Source organism: Peromyscus leucopus, chromosome 13 (genome assembly GCF_004664715.2).
Source record: "Peromyscus leucopus breed LL Stock chromosome 13, UCI_PerLeu_2.1, whole genome shotgun sequence".
Lineage (NCBI taxonomy): Eukaryota > Metazoa > Chordata > Mammalia > Rodentia > Cricetidae > Peromyscus > Peromyscus leucopus.
Window position 1 is genome coordinate 21,469,447 of NC_051074.1, and position 16,365 is coordinate 21,485,811.

Consider the following 16,365-nt stretch of genomic DNA (forward strand, 5'->3'; position numbering starts at 1 on the left):
TCGGCCTGGCCCGCGCGCCCGCGGCCGCTCAGGGTCAGCGCGGGCGAGCGGGCGGGCGGGCGAGCGGCGCGCGGGCTCCGAAGCGGGTGCCGCGGCTTTAACGAGCCGCCACGGGAAAGGCCCGCGGCCGGGCGGCGGCCGATCGGGCGGGCGAGCCGGCGGCGGAACTTTTGTCACTCAACTGTCGTCCGGCCGGGGCCTGGGCTTTGTTCAGTCACTCGCGAGGCCTGGCCGCGCGGGCGGGCGGAGGCGGCGCTTCCTCCACCCGGAGGCGGGAGCCTCGGCCGCGGACCGCCGGCGACGCACGAGCAGGTCTGGGAGGGGCGCGGGCGGCTAGGCGGCGCGCGGCGGAGCGGGCGGCGGCCGGCCGGCGGTGGGCGAGGCCGGTGACCCAACAGAGCTGCGGGCCGCGGGGACCCGCCCGCCGGGGCTCGGGCACACGCCGCAGGTCCCCGGGCGGGCAGCTCGCGCCGCGCTCCGCACGCACGGCGCCAGGGCGCCTCTAGCCGCGGGTGGAGCGCGCCTCGGGGCCGGGCCGGGCCGGGCCGGCCGGGCGGGCGCGGGAGGCGGGTGGGCGGCCGGGCGACGGGCGGGGCGCGGGGCGGGCGGCCGGGAACAGCCGCCGCCGCCGCCGCCGCTGCCGCTGCTGCCGCCGCAGGCCCGGGCCTCGGCCCGCCCCGCGCGCGCCCCGCCGGCCCGCGCGCGCCCACCGGCTCCCGGCTCGCGCGGCTCGCCGAGCGGGATCCCGGGAGACGAGGAGGCGGGGGCGAGCACAAGATGGCGGGTACGTGGCCCCAGTTCCCCGGGCGGCGGCGGCGACGGCGGCGGCGGCTCCCCGCGCTCGGAGGCTCCCGGGACAGGCCGGCGCGGGGAGACGCCGCCGGGCGGGCGGCGGGCGGCTGGGGCGCGGCGCCGGCCCAGGACGCTGACCCGGCCTTTCTTCTCTCCCCGGCGCAGACCTCTCGCTGCTCCAGGAGGACCTGCCGGAGGACGCGGACGGACGTGAGTGGCTGGCGGGCGGGCGGCGGACGGGCGGGCGGCCCGGGCCGGCAGCCCCGGAGGGCGGCGGGCGAGCGACTCGGGACCCCGGCGAGCCGGGGACGCCCGCGTGGCCCGACTCCGGCCGCCGCCCGCCCGCAGGCTCGGGCCGCGGGGCGGCTGTTGGGGAAGCAGAAGCCGTGGGGCGGAGGCCGGAGAGGGGACATGGGTGTGTTTTTCCTGAGTGTCTTCCGCACCCTCGCCCCGAGGAAGGAGGCGGCCGGCGCCGGGAGGTGTTTCCGCAGCGCTCCGGGGCTGCTGCGCCCTGGCGGTGCCGTGTTGCCGGCCCGCCCTCTTGGGGTTCCCTCGCCCGAGTGTGTGCAGATTAGTGACCGGTCTTTTACTTGAGCCCTGGGCCGTCTTAGGTCCCCCCCACCCCTCACCGCCACTCACACATTGGATTTGGGGATTTCGGGGTGGTTAGAAGGTGTGGCCTTGGCAGGCTGCGGTGACTTAGGTTCAGAGAGCAGATTTCTTTAATTCGGGATCTTCAAAGCTCACCCGCATACTTAAATGCTAAAATTGCAGGTTTCGTTGAGATACTGAAGTTTTTAAAGAGTTGATTCTTTTGTACATTTTTTTTTTTAAAAAAAGGTGCTCAACTTTTGGACATTGTTTCCATTGTAGTGAAGGAAATGAATTATTTAGAAAGATATCTTTCATTTTGAATGTATTTTTCTAAGCGGAAAATGCTATGGGTTGGAGACAGAAAAGACGACGACGAGTTAGCTAAGTTGATGTGGGAAGAAGTTGTAAATTACACTTAACTAAAAATGATTTCTACTGCTAATGCAGATAGTGACTTATGAAAAATTAAATCACTAGATTTTGAAATACATTTTAGGAATAAAGACTGCTGAAAATGTATTAAGCGTAGATCGTGGGGAGACTTAAGGGGACAGAAAACTATGCAGAGTTGAGCTGATTACTGTGGAACAAGCTCTGTCTAGTTAGAGGAAATCTTGCCCAGACCCGGAAGTGTGGTTTAATACCTGCGCAGGTAATCCAGAGATGCCATAGTTGGAATTGTTCTTCCAGATACTATGTAGATAGTCCTTATCGTTGTCTGGTATGGTTTTCTTTGCCCAATTTAAATTCCTGTTCTGAGCAAAGGGAGATGTATTGTTGAGAAAGGTCTCAGTTGGGGTGTCTATCGTTGTGATGGAACACCATGACCAAAAGCAACTTGGGCAGGAAAGGGTTTGTTTGGCTTATGCTTCCACATCACAGTTCATCACAGAAAGAAGTCAGGGCAGGAACCTGGAGTGGGGAGATGATGCAAAAGCCTTGAAGGAGTGCTGCTTACTGGCTTATTCCTTCTGGCTTGCTCAGCCTCCTTTCTTATAGCACCAGGACCCAGCGATGATACTACCTTAGACTGGGTCCGCCTACATCTGTCACTAAGAAAGTGCCCTACAGGCTTGCCTGCTGCCAGATAAGGGGGTGGGTGCCCTTGTCTGGGATTTCTCTACCTTGACGTAAAACTAACCTGCACAGAAGGCTTCTCGGAAGAGTGTCTATAAAGCCAGTGAGTCACATCAGCCTTACCTGTTGCTGAATCTGTTTGGGGGTACAGGGTACTGTTTTCTAAAGTAGCTCTCTTAAGAGGAAGTACACACAGTAAAAAGCGGCTTCTATGTTTAATTTTTTCCCACTTAGGTCACTTATTGGCCTAGTAGCATGCTTCAGCTATTAATCAAAGCACCTATTGATTTTAGATCTCTTGCAGGGTTAGGATTGGAGATGTGGCCTTGATTATGTTATCTTGAGGCAGGGGCTTCTTGTTCCTATGAAGTGTAGGTCTTCGTGGCTGTCTGGAGCAGGAGCATCTGAGGGTTCATCCTCTTTAAGTTAGGCTCCACCCACCCTGAAGAGGCACAGTGCACTTTCTCCGTGGCTGTTGGGGAGCACAGTCTGGAGGAAGTATTCAGCAGTAGGCTGGGGGGCTGCTGGGTCTGAAAGGGAGCTGTAGAAGGGATGGGCACACCTCGAGCCCTCTAGTGGTCTGTGGGAGGCTCTCAAGAGTGCTTGCTGCCAGGAAGGTGCCAGCCGCGTGCCTTGTTGCAGTCTTGGCAAGGGGCACTTTGGGTCTTGTCATTGGGACGGGTATAAAAAAAGCCCCCTACCTTACATCATCATTCATAACATGATGTTATAAAATCATAAAATGTTATAAATCAAAAATGATGCTAAATGCTTGCAGTTTGCCTTTTTAAGGTTTAGTTCTCTATTTAAGATAAAACATTACGTATTTGAAGGTACAAGTGGTTTACTAGCTATTTATAATTTGGTTGAAGACGTTCGTAGAGAAATTGCTGGGTTTTCTTGGTTGCTAAAGTCTTTACAAGTTAATACCTTTTCCCAGGATGTTCAGAACAGAGTGTCTTTGACCACTGTGATCTCTTGTGAAGGGAGAAAGAGTGAGGAGAATCTGACTATAGTGCCCACATAGAGAGGAGATGGCTGGTAAAGAGATAATTAAAAAGGCTTTTCCCAGAGAGCGGTGGTGGTTCTCAGCCTTCCTAATGCTGTGACCCTTTAATACAGTTCCTCATGTTGTAATGACCCCCAGCCATAAAATTATTTTTGTTGCCACTTCATAACTGTAATTTTGCTACTGTTGTGAATTATGATGTAAATACCTCTGTTTTCTCAACTCCTGACAAACGGTCATGTGCAACCCGACCCACAGGTTGAGAACGGGGTAGTAGAGGCTTGCGCGCATGGATTTCTCTTTTGTGGAGGGCAGCCTCCAGTACCTCGAGTCCTCCAGCAGCCGGCTGAGCTGCCCTTGTGATGGGAGAAAATTATTCTGTGGTCAGGCCCAAGAATCTTGGTTGTCTCTCTAGATGCATGGCCTAGGCATGTTGGAGGAGACCGAGAGAGGACCCAGGTGGGAACCAGGTCTTATCATTGGTTTCAGGTCCCTAAGTCTGTAGAAAATTGTTAGAGTGGGAGAAAGTTTATCAAAGGCAGATTTAGCTGCAACCTTTGGCAAAAAAAAGTTACTTCAGTCATAATAACTGAAAAATGTATGTATTGTATCATTTATGAAAAGGCCATAAAGGTAAATACAGTCATTATTAGACTATATTACAATTAATTTTAGGGAAATAATATAATAAAAATGCATTTTTATGTTGGAAACTTTTCAGTACTATATTGTGTAAAACACTTTCAGTTTCAAAGGGAAGTCAAACAATTGACTCCATTTGAATAGAGGATGCCTCAGCAGATTTCAGAGTAAAAAATTTAAGATTATCTTTCTTGAATAATGGAATCAATACATAATTATAGATTTTTAGAGAAATGCTTAGGCAGTTTATTGTCAGTTTTCCAAAGGTACAATTTGATGTTGCTAAGTTCCTGAAATGGATGAGCTCTAGGACTTACAGGTGCAGTAAAGGTTGTTAATGTGGCTAGAAATTGACTGTAGGAGCTTGATTAAAATTTAGACTTATAAAAGTAGCACACTGGCCGGACGGTGGTGGCGCATGCCTTTAATCCCAACACTCGGGAGGCAGAGCCAGGTGGATCTCTGTGAGTTCGAGGCCAGCCTGGTCTACAGTGCGAGATCCAGAACAGGCACCAAAACTACACAGACAAACCCTGTCTCGAAAAACAAACAAACAAAAAAGTAACACACTGAAGTAAACACGGTAGATTACAGTAGTCCAAGGAGATGATCTTCCTACAGTGCCATGGTCCTCTGCTGGTCCTCTGCTGCTGATGAAGTCCATAGACACTCCTGGGGCCAAACTCCCTAAATTCACGTGGAACTTTAACCTAGGACTTCTTTCTTAAAACACCTTATTTGGGGGCTGGAGCGACCAGAGGACCCAGGTTCAATGCCTAGCACCCACATGGTGACTCAGAACCAGCTGTAACTCCAGTTCCAGGAAATCCAACACCCTCTTTAGGCCTCCATGGGCACTAGGCATGGTAGCACACAGACACATCCTGGCAAAACACCCAGGCACATAATTTTTTTTTGTTTGTTTTGTTTTTTGAGACAGGGTTTCTCTGTAGCTTTGGAGCCGGTCCTGGACCATGCTGGCCTCGAACTCACAGAGAGCCATCTGCCTCTGCCTCCCGAGTGCTGGGATTAAAGGTGTGCGCCACCACTGCCAGGCCCCAGGCACATAATTTTAAAAAATTTAAAATAAATAAAATACTGTGATTTAAATTGCCTAGTTATAGCATTAATCTAGGATGCTACTTGGGATTAGTTTCCAGAGGGATGCTGTGGAGCCAGGGAGTCTAGCTGAGATTCTACTCTTGTTTTAACAGTAACAAAGCACGAGGTTGAGCTTTTGGAGCCGGGTGTGGAGTGTGACATTTCACAGGTTTTTCCATTGGTAAGGTTTTAGAATCCTTTTATGTTCTTTTTTGGGGGGGTTGTGGGGGTGTTAAAGCAGAGGACAGAAGTGATTCATCTGGAGCGAGCTGTATTCCTTTCTGAGCCCGTTCCTCTGGCTTCTCGCTGATGTCCTCCCTGTATCAGGCTGGAGGTCCCTAAAGTTTGCTGAGAGTCTTTTGGAAACTAGGAATAAGTGTTAGATTTTTGTCAAATAATAAGAAGATTGCACATTTTTCGTTTTCAATATGGTTTTTTGATTTAAAAACTTATTTTAGGGTGAAAATTTAGACATACCCAGAAGCAGATGAACTATCTATTATGTTCCCTCCACTCAATCTAGGTTTCGCTCCTCCCTTTTAATGTGCGTTCTGAGGGAGGGGGAGGAGGAAGCAGGAGATACGAGTGTTAATGCTGACCTGCATCTGTATGGTCACAGCCAGGTTTAATGTAGAGCATGCTTACATTTGAATATGTCAGCTGTGTTGTGGTGGAAATAACTCATTTGTTTAACACTGACTTGATGGGAGTTTATGGTGATTTGGATCTGGGTTTGTTCACATTTTTTATGAACTGCCCATGGATAAAAGGATTAGTAACCAAAGTAATTGGGCTAATAACACTATAAGGGGAATGTCTTCTCACTGAGGGGAACCCATGGTGACACACACCTGAGAGTCCTTGTTTGGTTGCCATGTGTTTCTCTATCAAGCAGCAGTTAGAAGGCATGATCATGGTAACTCGCTTTCTGTGTACCTAGTTACAGTCCTCGATCAGTACCCCAAGAGGGTTGGTTTACCCTTAGCATGTGAGGAAGTCTCTTTACCAAATGACACCTTTGCTTATAACTTGTGCATACTTTGAATCATCTCTACGTGTCTTATAATATCTAATACAGATAGTTGTTGGGTTGTGTTATTTCAGGAATAATGACAAAAAAAATTTGTATGTGTTCAATATAGAAGCAAGCTCCCTACCCCATTCATTATTCATGGATGCCAACTAAGTCTGTGGACGTGGAAGGTCCGTAGTGCCATAGGTTATTCGTAGCCTTACCAAGTGTGGAGATGCATACCGTGGTCCCAGAGCAAGGGAGGCTGAGGCTGGAGGATACTGAGTTTGAGGCCGTCTAGGCTACACAACAGAAAATTCTAGACCTGGCCTTTGTCTCACAACCTGACAGTGTGGTCTGGTGAGATGCGTCAGTGGTGAAGAGGCAGCTGCCCTGAGCCTGACTGCCTGGGTGCAGGGTCCAGGACCACTGGGTAGAAGAGGAGAACCAGCTCCCATAGGCTGTCTGTCCTCTGACCACTGGACTTGAGTGGGTATGCACATACAAAATACATCAGTAAATGTAAAAAAAAATCAAAAACCTCTTGCCTCAAGTTCACCTGTGAACTGTGCTCTAGGATAGTGGTTTGATGTGGTGGTTTTGTTTGTGTGGTTTTTGTTTGTTTGAGACCAGTTTTTTTCTGTGTAGCACTGGCTGTCCTAGAACTCACTCTGTGGACCAGGCTGGCTCACAGAGATCCCAAGAATTGGGATTAAAGGCATGTGTCACCACCACCTGGGTGGATAGTGTTTCAATTACTCATAAAAAACATTTCTAAAGACATAGTGGCAGTCAGTACTTCACTAACTTTAATATGTTCTAATAAACATCTTGCATGTTACTGCAAAGTTCAAATTCAGATTTGACAATTGGACTTCGTTGCCAGAGGCTGTATGTAAGGACTGAATCACGTGCTTTTCAGATCTGTCTCTTTAAATCAGTGTTTGGGCAGGGGTTGTAGCTCCGTGGTAGAGCACTCACCTAGCGTGTGTCAGGCTCTGGGTTCCATCCCCAGCACCAAAAACAAAACAAACAAACAAACAAAAGACAGGCATGATAGCACACCCCTTTAATCCCAGGCAGAGGCAGGTGGAGCTCTGAGTTTGAGGCCAGTCTAGTCTATATAGTGAGTTCTAACACAGCCAAAGCTACATAATAGATTCCCTGCCTCAAAAAATTAGTATTTTCCCCCCAAAAGTGACTTATTATGTTTTTGCTACATCACTAAGCTAGTCTATAATTTGTCAGATAGTCTAAGCAGTAGGTTTTGTTAACTTATGGCTGCTTTTGTAGCTGCTCAGATCTACCATGAAATAGTAAAAGTGCCTGTATAAATGCATACACATAGATGTTTCCCAATAAAACATTATTTACAAAAGTTGAAGATGGAACTGTTTCGGCTTGCTGGCCATGGTTTACTGACTCCTTTTTTGTAAAATCCAGGGTCTGACACATTTATTTTTTATTTTTTTATTTTTAAAGATTATTTATTATGTATACAGTGTTCTGTCTGCATGTATCCCTGCAGGCCAGAAGAGGGTATCAGAACTCATTACAGATGGTTGTGAGCCATGTGGTTGCTGGGAGTTGAACTCAGGACCTCTGGAAGAGCAGTGAAGAGCAGTCAGTGCTCTTAACCTCTGAGCCATCTCTCCAGCCCCACATTTTTATCCATAGCTAAGCCCCCAGCACATAGTAGGCCTTTGGTACCTTTTTTTTGTTTTGTTTTCGAGACAGGGTTTCTCTGTGTAGCTTTGCACCTTTCCTGAAACTTACGCTGTAGCCCAGGCTGGGCTTGAACTCACAAAGATCCGCCTCCTTTTGTCTCCTGAGTGCTGGGTTCAAAGGGTGAGCCTGGTGTCTTTTTTATTTTAAGGTTATCTATTATGTATATAATGCTCTGCCTGCATGCCAGAAGAGGGTATCAGATCTCATGCAGATGGTTGTGAGCCACCATGTGGTTGCTGGAAATTGAACTCAGAACCTCTGGAAGAGCAACCAGTGCTTTTAATAAATCAGCCATCTCTCCAGTCCCAGCTTTTGGTATCTTTATATAACTTTTGTTTTGTTTTGTTTTTTTGAGACAGGGTTTCTCCGTGTAGCTTTGCACCTTTCCTAGAACTCACTCTTTAGCCCAGGCTGGCCTTGAACTCACAGAGATCCGCCTGGCTCTCCCTCCCAAGTGCTGAGATTAAAGGCGTGGGCCACCACCGCCCAGCTATCTTTATATAACTTTGATAGATCCACTGAGGTAGACCTTTACTTTTCTGAGCAAGCTAAATTAGGACAAAATCCTGATTTGTTTCATATGATTTATTTTAAAATTAAACTCCATAGTTCTGGGTCTTTACTCTGACACAGAAGCGGCACAAACACAGGACTTTGTGGACTGAACCCCGCCTGTGTCCAGCCATCAGTAACACTCCTCGGCGGCTCTGCCTTCTCCCACATAATTACACAAACAGACAACATACAGTCTAGGTGTTACTCTAATTTCTGGGGTGAGCCTTTCAGGAATAAATGGTTACCTTTAGTCCTCATCTCCTAAGAGCAAAGGCGTTCTCTACTAGACATAGGCTCTTCGCTCTGAAAAATGTGGCATTGATAGAATCCTGGTGTGTGTAGTCCGTATTGAAATGCATCCATTGTCCAATCTTATCCATCCTTCATGGTAACGGGCTAATTGAAGTCCACACTGCACTTGTCTTGTTTCTGTTTTCTCAGAGCTCACTTCCTGTGATGGCACATACGCTTTATTTTTCAGTTGAGTTTAGCTATTTTATTTTTATTTTAGTCAAGTGTTTCCTATGTATGTAAGCTGACCAGAACTGCTGTAGCCCACGTTGACCTCAGACTTGCCATCTTCCAGCCTTTGGTTCTGAGAATCTGATTAAGGTGTGTGTGATACTGTGCCCAGAGACACCGGCATTTAGGAGTCTATGCTAGGTGTCCACGCCTCCCCTGACTCCATCTAGTTGTCCACGCCTCCCCTGACTCCGTCTAGTTGTCTATACCTCCCCTGACTCCGTCTAGTTGTCCATACCTCCCCTGACTCCGTCTAGTTGTCTATACCTCCCCTGACTCCGTCTAGTTGTCTATACCTCCCCTGACTTCGGTCTAGTTGTTTGCTTTTTGGCAAGACTGGTGTGGTAATTTGTTTTCTCAGCACTGCGGCCTCTCTGTTTTTGTTGGAGGTGAAGTAATGGCTGCCAGATGTTGTGGATATCACTCTGTATAAATAAAACACTGATTGGCCAGTAGCCAGGCAGGAAGTATAGGCGGGACTAGCAGAGAAGAGAGAGGAAAAGGAGAGGAAGACAGAGGAAGGAGACACCAGCTGCCCTTCAGGGAACATCATGTAGAGACAACAGGTAAAGCCAGGGAACACGTGGCAACATATAGATTAACAGAAATGGGCTGAGTATAAGTATAAGAGTAAGAGTAGGCCTAATGGCCGAGCAGTTTAAATAATATAAGGGTCTGAGTGATTATTTTATACGTAGGTCGTGGGACTGTGGGGGGCGGGGTTGGTGGGACCAGGAGAGAAGCTCTCCAGCTAGAGCCAGATTTCCGCACTGTAAAGATGCAGGCTTCCTTCTTGTGGTGAGTGGAGGAGTGATGGATGTCTGGCACTCTTCACCCAGGGCTGACTTTCCCCTGGAGGTGTTGGAGTGTACTGTTGGCTGTCCTGAGTCGGTCATACTGACTAACTGGGACTCTGCATGCTCTGCAAGGGAGCCTGACTTCCCTGATTGTTTCTTGCTATGTTTATTTGTTAAAACATATTAAAGCTCTACGTCTTAATACTTTTGTAATAATTTCATACATGTTATACTAGTCTGCTTTATGCCTTTGGGGCGGCAGCCATTGACTTGCCTTAAGGCTGCTTCTGTGAGCAAGGGTGAGGGGTGTGGCCCGCCTCCCCCAGGAACCATTAACTGCCAGTAGCTCCAGGTGGATTGAGGCTCAGGAGTCCCTCACCACCCAGCTACTGTTAACTGCTTGTAAACTCCTCAGGGAAGGGTGTGACCTGTGAGCTCCACCTTCCCTAACAGAATGTTGACAGGCCCGGTCTTGTGTTGGTGTGAGCACAGCTACTGTGAGTTCATGAGTGAAATGGCTGTGTCATGTCTGATGAAAGCATTCTGCAACACTCCTCGCCTTCATCAAGACCAAAACCGGTGCCGTGCCTGGACTGGAATTAAAGATGGTTGTCATTCATCTGATAAGGGTACCGGGACCTGATTGTGAGTTCTCTGGAAGAACCAATTGCTCTTTGCTGCTGGTCCCCTCTCCAGCCCCGGTTCTGTATTTATTCTTTTTTGTTTGTTTTTTGGAGACAGAGTTTCTCTGTGTAGTTTTGGTGCCTGTTCTGGATCTTGCTCTGTAGACCAGGCTGGCCTAGAACTCACAGAGATCCGCCTGGCTCTGCCTCTCGAGTGCTGGGACTAAAGGAATGCACCAGGGCCACCTGGCTTTTTTTTTTTTTTTTAAGATTTATTTATTTATTATGTACACAGTGTTCTGCCTGCATGTATGCCTCTGGGCCAGAAGAGGGCGCCAGATCTCGTTGTAGATGGTTGTGAGCCACCATGTGGGTGTTAGGAATTGAACTCGGGACCTCAGGGAGGGCCGCCAGTGCTCTTGGGTTCTGTAGTCTTACACTGCAATGTAAGCAGTCATTAAAAAGTGTTCCACATCTAATCATCCACACCCTATCAGAGAGACGCTCTTGTGTAGAGTCCTTCCTCTCAGCTAACTCTAGTTTGTGCTATGTTGACAAAAGCTGACGCCTTTTCAGTAAAAACTTGTTTGTTTACTGTTTGTCATAATTTGTGATATATTCTAGATGGTCAACAGGAAGAGCAATCATGAAAACAAACATTGAAGTTGTACGGTTGAAGAAAATCTGTGTGTGTTATGTGCGTGTTTGCACATGTACAGCATGTGTGGAGATCAGAGGGCCGTTTCTTTCTCTGTCACTCCTTGCCTTATTTCTGAGATGAGGTTTCCCACAGAATCTGGAGCTGGCTTTGACTAGACTGGCATTGAGAGTACAGAGACTGACCTCACTTGGCTCTTCATGGGGTTGCTGGGATCCAAACTTGGGTCCCCCTGTTGTACAGCAAGGCTTCACTCACTGCGTCATCTCCCAGCCTGGAAATTCACATTCCTCCTCTCTGGTACAGAGAAACAATCTCAAGCATAAACGTATATTGGGACAAAATTATGTGGTAAAAATGGAAAGTGATCAGGAAGGAAAAAGAATGTAAAATTCCCAGTTTAGTGGATTTCTTAGTTTCTTTCTTTTTTTTTTTTTATTTACTTACTTCTATTTTATGTTCATTGGTGTTTTGCCATGGTTGTCAGGTCCCCTGGAACTAGAGTTACAGACAGTTGTGAGCTGCCATGCGGGTCCTGGGAATTGAACTTGGGTCCTCTGGGATAGCAGTCAATGCTCTTAACCTCATGGCCATCTCTCCAGCCCGTACTCGTTTCTTTAGACAAGTGAAAAATGCATCTCTCACATCTGTCATGAAAATAGACCTCAGGTTTGGCATCTCAGGCTTTGTCCTTCAAAAGCCCTGCACTGAAACAGAGATTTGAGCCATCATTTTGTTTTTGGTTTTGGACAGGGTCTCTGCATAGCCCTGGCTGTCCTGGAACTCACTAGACCAGGCTGGCCTCCAACCTAAAAGATCCACCTGCCTCTGCTTCACAAGTGCTGGCTTTAAAGGGGAGCACCACCTTTTGGATTTTTGCTTAAAAGAACCTCTTTTTGTTCTGTTCCTCAAGCTCCAATCACCCCCCCCCCCAAAAAAAAAAAAACTGGTTTCATTTCCTGATCGGGCCAACTAAAAGTAGGTTGTATGTACCCACATACACATGTGCGGTCTCAGATATTACCTCCTGAGGTTGACCTTTAGCCTTTTTTTTTAATCATTTGGTCCATCCCTGCCACTACTGCTGCTCAGGTGCTATCCTACTTACTGGTCTTGCAGGATTAATGAAAACACAGAAGGTACATTGAAATTTTGTGTCTCTAGTAACAGTTTTAAATGCAGAGTTGTGGGAGTGGAGAGGTCTGATATTTATGGGCTCTATCAGATACTTTATAGCCGACATTGTTGTTGTAGGCCTTCAAAGTCTTGATGGCCCCTCAGTGTAGTGAGCACACCAGCGTAGAGATGGAGGAGGCAGCGGCAGGGGCATTGTTACAAGTTCAAGGCACAGTTGTACATAGTAAGTTCTTATTTATTATATGACTAGACCTTGTCTGAAAAAAAAGCATAAACAAGTCCTTTGTAAATGATAAAATCTCTAAGTAAGTAATTGGTCAAGTTCAACCAGATAGTTCATAAGTGGCAGGACCCTGAGAGCTAAACCTGGACCCGGTTTAGATTTTTATACTACTGCTTTCTAGCTTTTACACTTCTACATTTTTGGTCATACTTTCTTTTAAAAGACTAAAAATTGGGATGTTTCCAACTACTTGGATTTCTGTTAAGTGCCAGGAGGTGGGTGTGGCTTAGGGGTGCTCTTTGTATGAACAGCAAGGGTGAGTTTATGATTTTTTTTTTTTATACAGAGAAGTACTCCATTGTTAACATAAATATTCTTGTTATTTCTTTGCTTTGTCATCTTCTTTCCTGGGTTTTAAAATGATAACAAACTATTTTTCTCATGCTCCAGAATTGGAGGGATGTATGTGTTCAGTCTAACACTGACAGCGGTTTTCAATGGGCTTGGAGATGGGAATGTCTAGGCTCCTATTGGGAGTCCATTCTATTTGATTAGGACACTTGTAGCCAATAAAGGCCTCCAAATCATGACCCTCCTGCCTCAGCCTCCCAAGTGCAGGCAGGGATCACCAGGGCTGTACATAGTAAGTTTGAGGCCAGCCTGACTTACACTGTCTCAAAAAAAAAGAAGAAAAGAAAGAGGTTTTGTTGACGGACAGTAGCTCAGTGTTCCTTTTGCCTGGTAGTCTTTTTTTTTTTTTTTTTTTTTCTTGAGACAGCGTTTCTCTGTATAGTTTTGGTTCCTGTCCTGGATCGCGCTCTGTAGACCAGGCTGGCCTCGAACTCACAGAGATCCGCCTGCCTCTGCCTCCCAAGTGCTGGGACTAAAGGCGTGTGCCACCACCACCTGGCACCTTTTTGTATGTTTTAAAGATTATTTCCAGATTATAATTTTCATCTTTAATTTGTATTACCACCTATTTACAGTTAGTGTTCTAGGCGGAGAATTAATTTCTAGTTAATGTTCTTAGTGTTGTCGTATGTTCGCCTTCCAGCACTGCACACAGTGGGGTGTAAGTGGGTAAAGGCACTTGCTGCCAAGCTTGGTGGAGGGAGAGAACTGGCTCTTACCAGTTGTCCTCTGGCCTCACACACATGCATATATACCTGCACACATACACCCTCATGCACATAAGAAGTGAATCAGTGTTTAAAAGTTTAAAGTTAATGCACTATTTCAGAAGAAGACTGTGGAGACTGTGTCGGAAACCTGTCGGTTTGCATTTGCCCGTAAGACCTGATGCTGTGTTATGGAAAGATCCCACTCGCTGTGCGATCCTTCAGGGTATATGTGACACAGGACTCTTTTTTTTTTTGAGATTAGGGCTTTGGATTCTATTTTATTTTTTATAAAAAGAAACAGTCTTTGAAGGCAAAGTCTCACTGCTCTATTGTTGTAATCTCACCTCCACTCACACAGTTTTACGCTGTTTCTGATCCACTTTCTTCATCTACTTTGTTGCTTCCTTCAAGAGCAGTTTTAGCTCCCAACTGTAGCAAGTACCTTGCTCACATTGCTTTAATCTCAAGTGCTTCTCATATTGATTTTAAACAGCTAAGCTGTCAATCAACTCCTCTCCTCCTGCAGCAGCCGAGGGCAGAGAGATTAAAACAACAAACAAACAAGGCTGGAGTGAAGAAGTTGGTTAGAATTTTCAAATGATTGTTAGCTTGTACCAGCAGTTTCTCTTGGCCCCTCCCACCATGGAAGTACAAGGTTGTTATGGAGGAACTAGACTTGGTTTTGTCATGTTAATAACAGCAAGCATATATAAAGATCTTGTACTCTATGCTAAGAACCACTCAAAATAGTGGAATCAAACCTTATAATATGCTACAGGATATACTATAATTATTCTTTGCAGGTCTGGGGATGGGACAAAGGACTCTTACACAGTAGTAGTGGTAGGTTTTAGTGACATTTTCATATGTGTGTATTATATCTGATATTTTTTAAAGGTTACAACATGAGCTCTTTTTTTTTTTTTTTTTTGGTTTTTCGAGACAGGGTTTCTCTGTGTAGCTTTGCGCCTTTCCTGGAACTCACTTGGTAGACCAGGCTGGCCTCGAACTCACAGAGATCCGCCTGGCTCTGCCTCCCGAGTGCTGGGATTAAAGGCGTGCGCCACCACTGCCCGGCTGAACTCTTTTTTTTTTTTAAAGATTTATTTATTATGTATATATTATTTATACAGTACTCTGCCTGCATGTGTCCCTGCAGGCCAGAAGAGGGCACCAGATCTCAATACAGATGGTTGTGAGCTACCATGTGGTTGCTGGGAATTGAACTCAGGACCTCTGGAAGAGCAGTCAGTGCTCTTAACCACTGAGCCATCTCTCCAGCCCCCTATATCTGATATTATATGTACATCTATTTCATTGCTCTTCGCTTGTACTATGATGGGGGTTTTTAGTTTGTTTGTTTGTTTTGGTTTTTTAGGCAGGGTTTCTCTCTGGCCCTACCATGTTGTAGACCAGGCTAGCCTTGAATTCAGAGATCCACCTATCTCTGTCTTCCAAGTGCTGGGATTAAACGTGTACACCACCATGCCTGGCCTTGTGGATTATTTCTAAGTTTCTTGTTATAACCTGTGCAGGCGTTTGCAGTGTAGGCTAGGTAAGACTTGGCCTGTCGTCATCTGTGGTCAAGACTTCATGGCCTTCATCAAGGTGAAATCTATATTCTATTAAGTGCAGTCAGGAATGGATGAAAAAGCAGATGTGGTGGCATGTTGAGAATGCTGAGGCAGGAGGACCGTGAGTTTAGGTGAACGTGGGCACATGGTGAGATCCTGTTTGAAAGGGGTGGTCTTCTAAGTAGACTAGGGAAGATGACTGAGGCCAGAGTGAGCCCATGAATCCTGACTGAGGCAGCAAGTCTAGAACTAGAGAAAGGAGCCTGTTGCTAGTGTCTGTGCCAGGCTGGGATGTGCTTTTTGTGTAGAGTGTCAGCCATGCTTGATAGGAAACAGAACAGACTATGGTTTTGTTATCGTTTAAGAGCATCTTTTTCAGGTATTTGTTAAACATTTAAATTTGTGAGGACATTATCAAACAGAGATATCCGTAGGCCCCATTCTAGACCTGCATAATCAGTATCTGAGTATGTGCTCTAGGAATCTGCGTTTTAGATACATCTCCACACTGGTCTCAAACACAGCAGTGTGGTTAACAATAGCTTTCCTGTTCCCCCTCACCTTGTATGAACCAGAATTATGTTTATCTTTAAGGTGAGCACATGTGTGGCTCTGATGAAACAGTTTGGTCATAGTCATAGAATTCTAGAGCCTGCATAAAGGGGCCTGAGGAGACCATGCTAGTTCAGCAGCCTTCATTATGAAAGAGAAAACTGATGGCAAATGAGGGTCCAGTGACTTCCAGAGCTCTTAGTTCATAATGAATGAGGTATTTTATGAATTATACATTAGAAATTATGTAAAAATTTTCTGCACTGAGTAATTATGTACATGGTTTAATGTTTCTTTAAACACAGTTTAAAGTCTCTGTCCTTTTAATAGGTGTATTTAGGCCATTTACAATTAATGTTCCCAATTATGATATGGTTGGGTTTAAATTTCTTCTCTGGCTTTTTTTCTACCTCTGGGTCCTATCGCTATTTTACTCCCGTTATCCCCCTCCCTTCATTGTGTTATTTATGGGCTCTATTATTTATTCATTGATTTTAAAAATAATGGTTTCTAATTCAGGTTTCTAATTGAGGTGTGTTTGAATTACAGCTGTGACTGACGTCACGTAGTGTCTCGTCCTGCAGCAGCACACTCTGCCTTGGTTGTTTGTGTATCTATACACACTGTAAATAGTACTCGTTTACTGTA

The 16,365-nt window shown here is 46.4% G+C and overlaps 1 protein-coding gene across 6 annotated transcripts in view; it reads left to right on the forward strand.

Moving 5' to 3' along the window:
* Positions 1-16,365, forward strand: part of Ppp4r1 (protein phosphatase 4 regulatory subunit 1) — a 56,043-nt gene continuing 39,678 nt past the window's right edge. For 2 of the 6 annotated variants that reach the window (XM_028873980.2, XM_028873982.2), the window contains exons 1-2: positions 689-784; positions 958-1,002. In XM_028873980.2, the coding sequence (XP_028729813.1) occupies positions 778-784; positions 958-1,002 (52 nt within the window). In that variant the 5' untranslated portion in view covers positions 689-777. Of the gene's footprint in view, positions 34-277; positions 313-688; positions 785-957; positions 1,003-5,336; positions 5,397-15,086; positions 15,935-16,365 lie in introns of those variants that run through there. The other 4 variants (XM_037210174.1, XM_037210173.1, XM_037210176.1 and 1 more) reach the window with 4 other exon arrangements.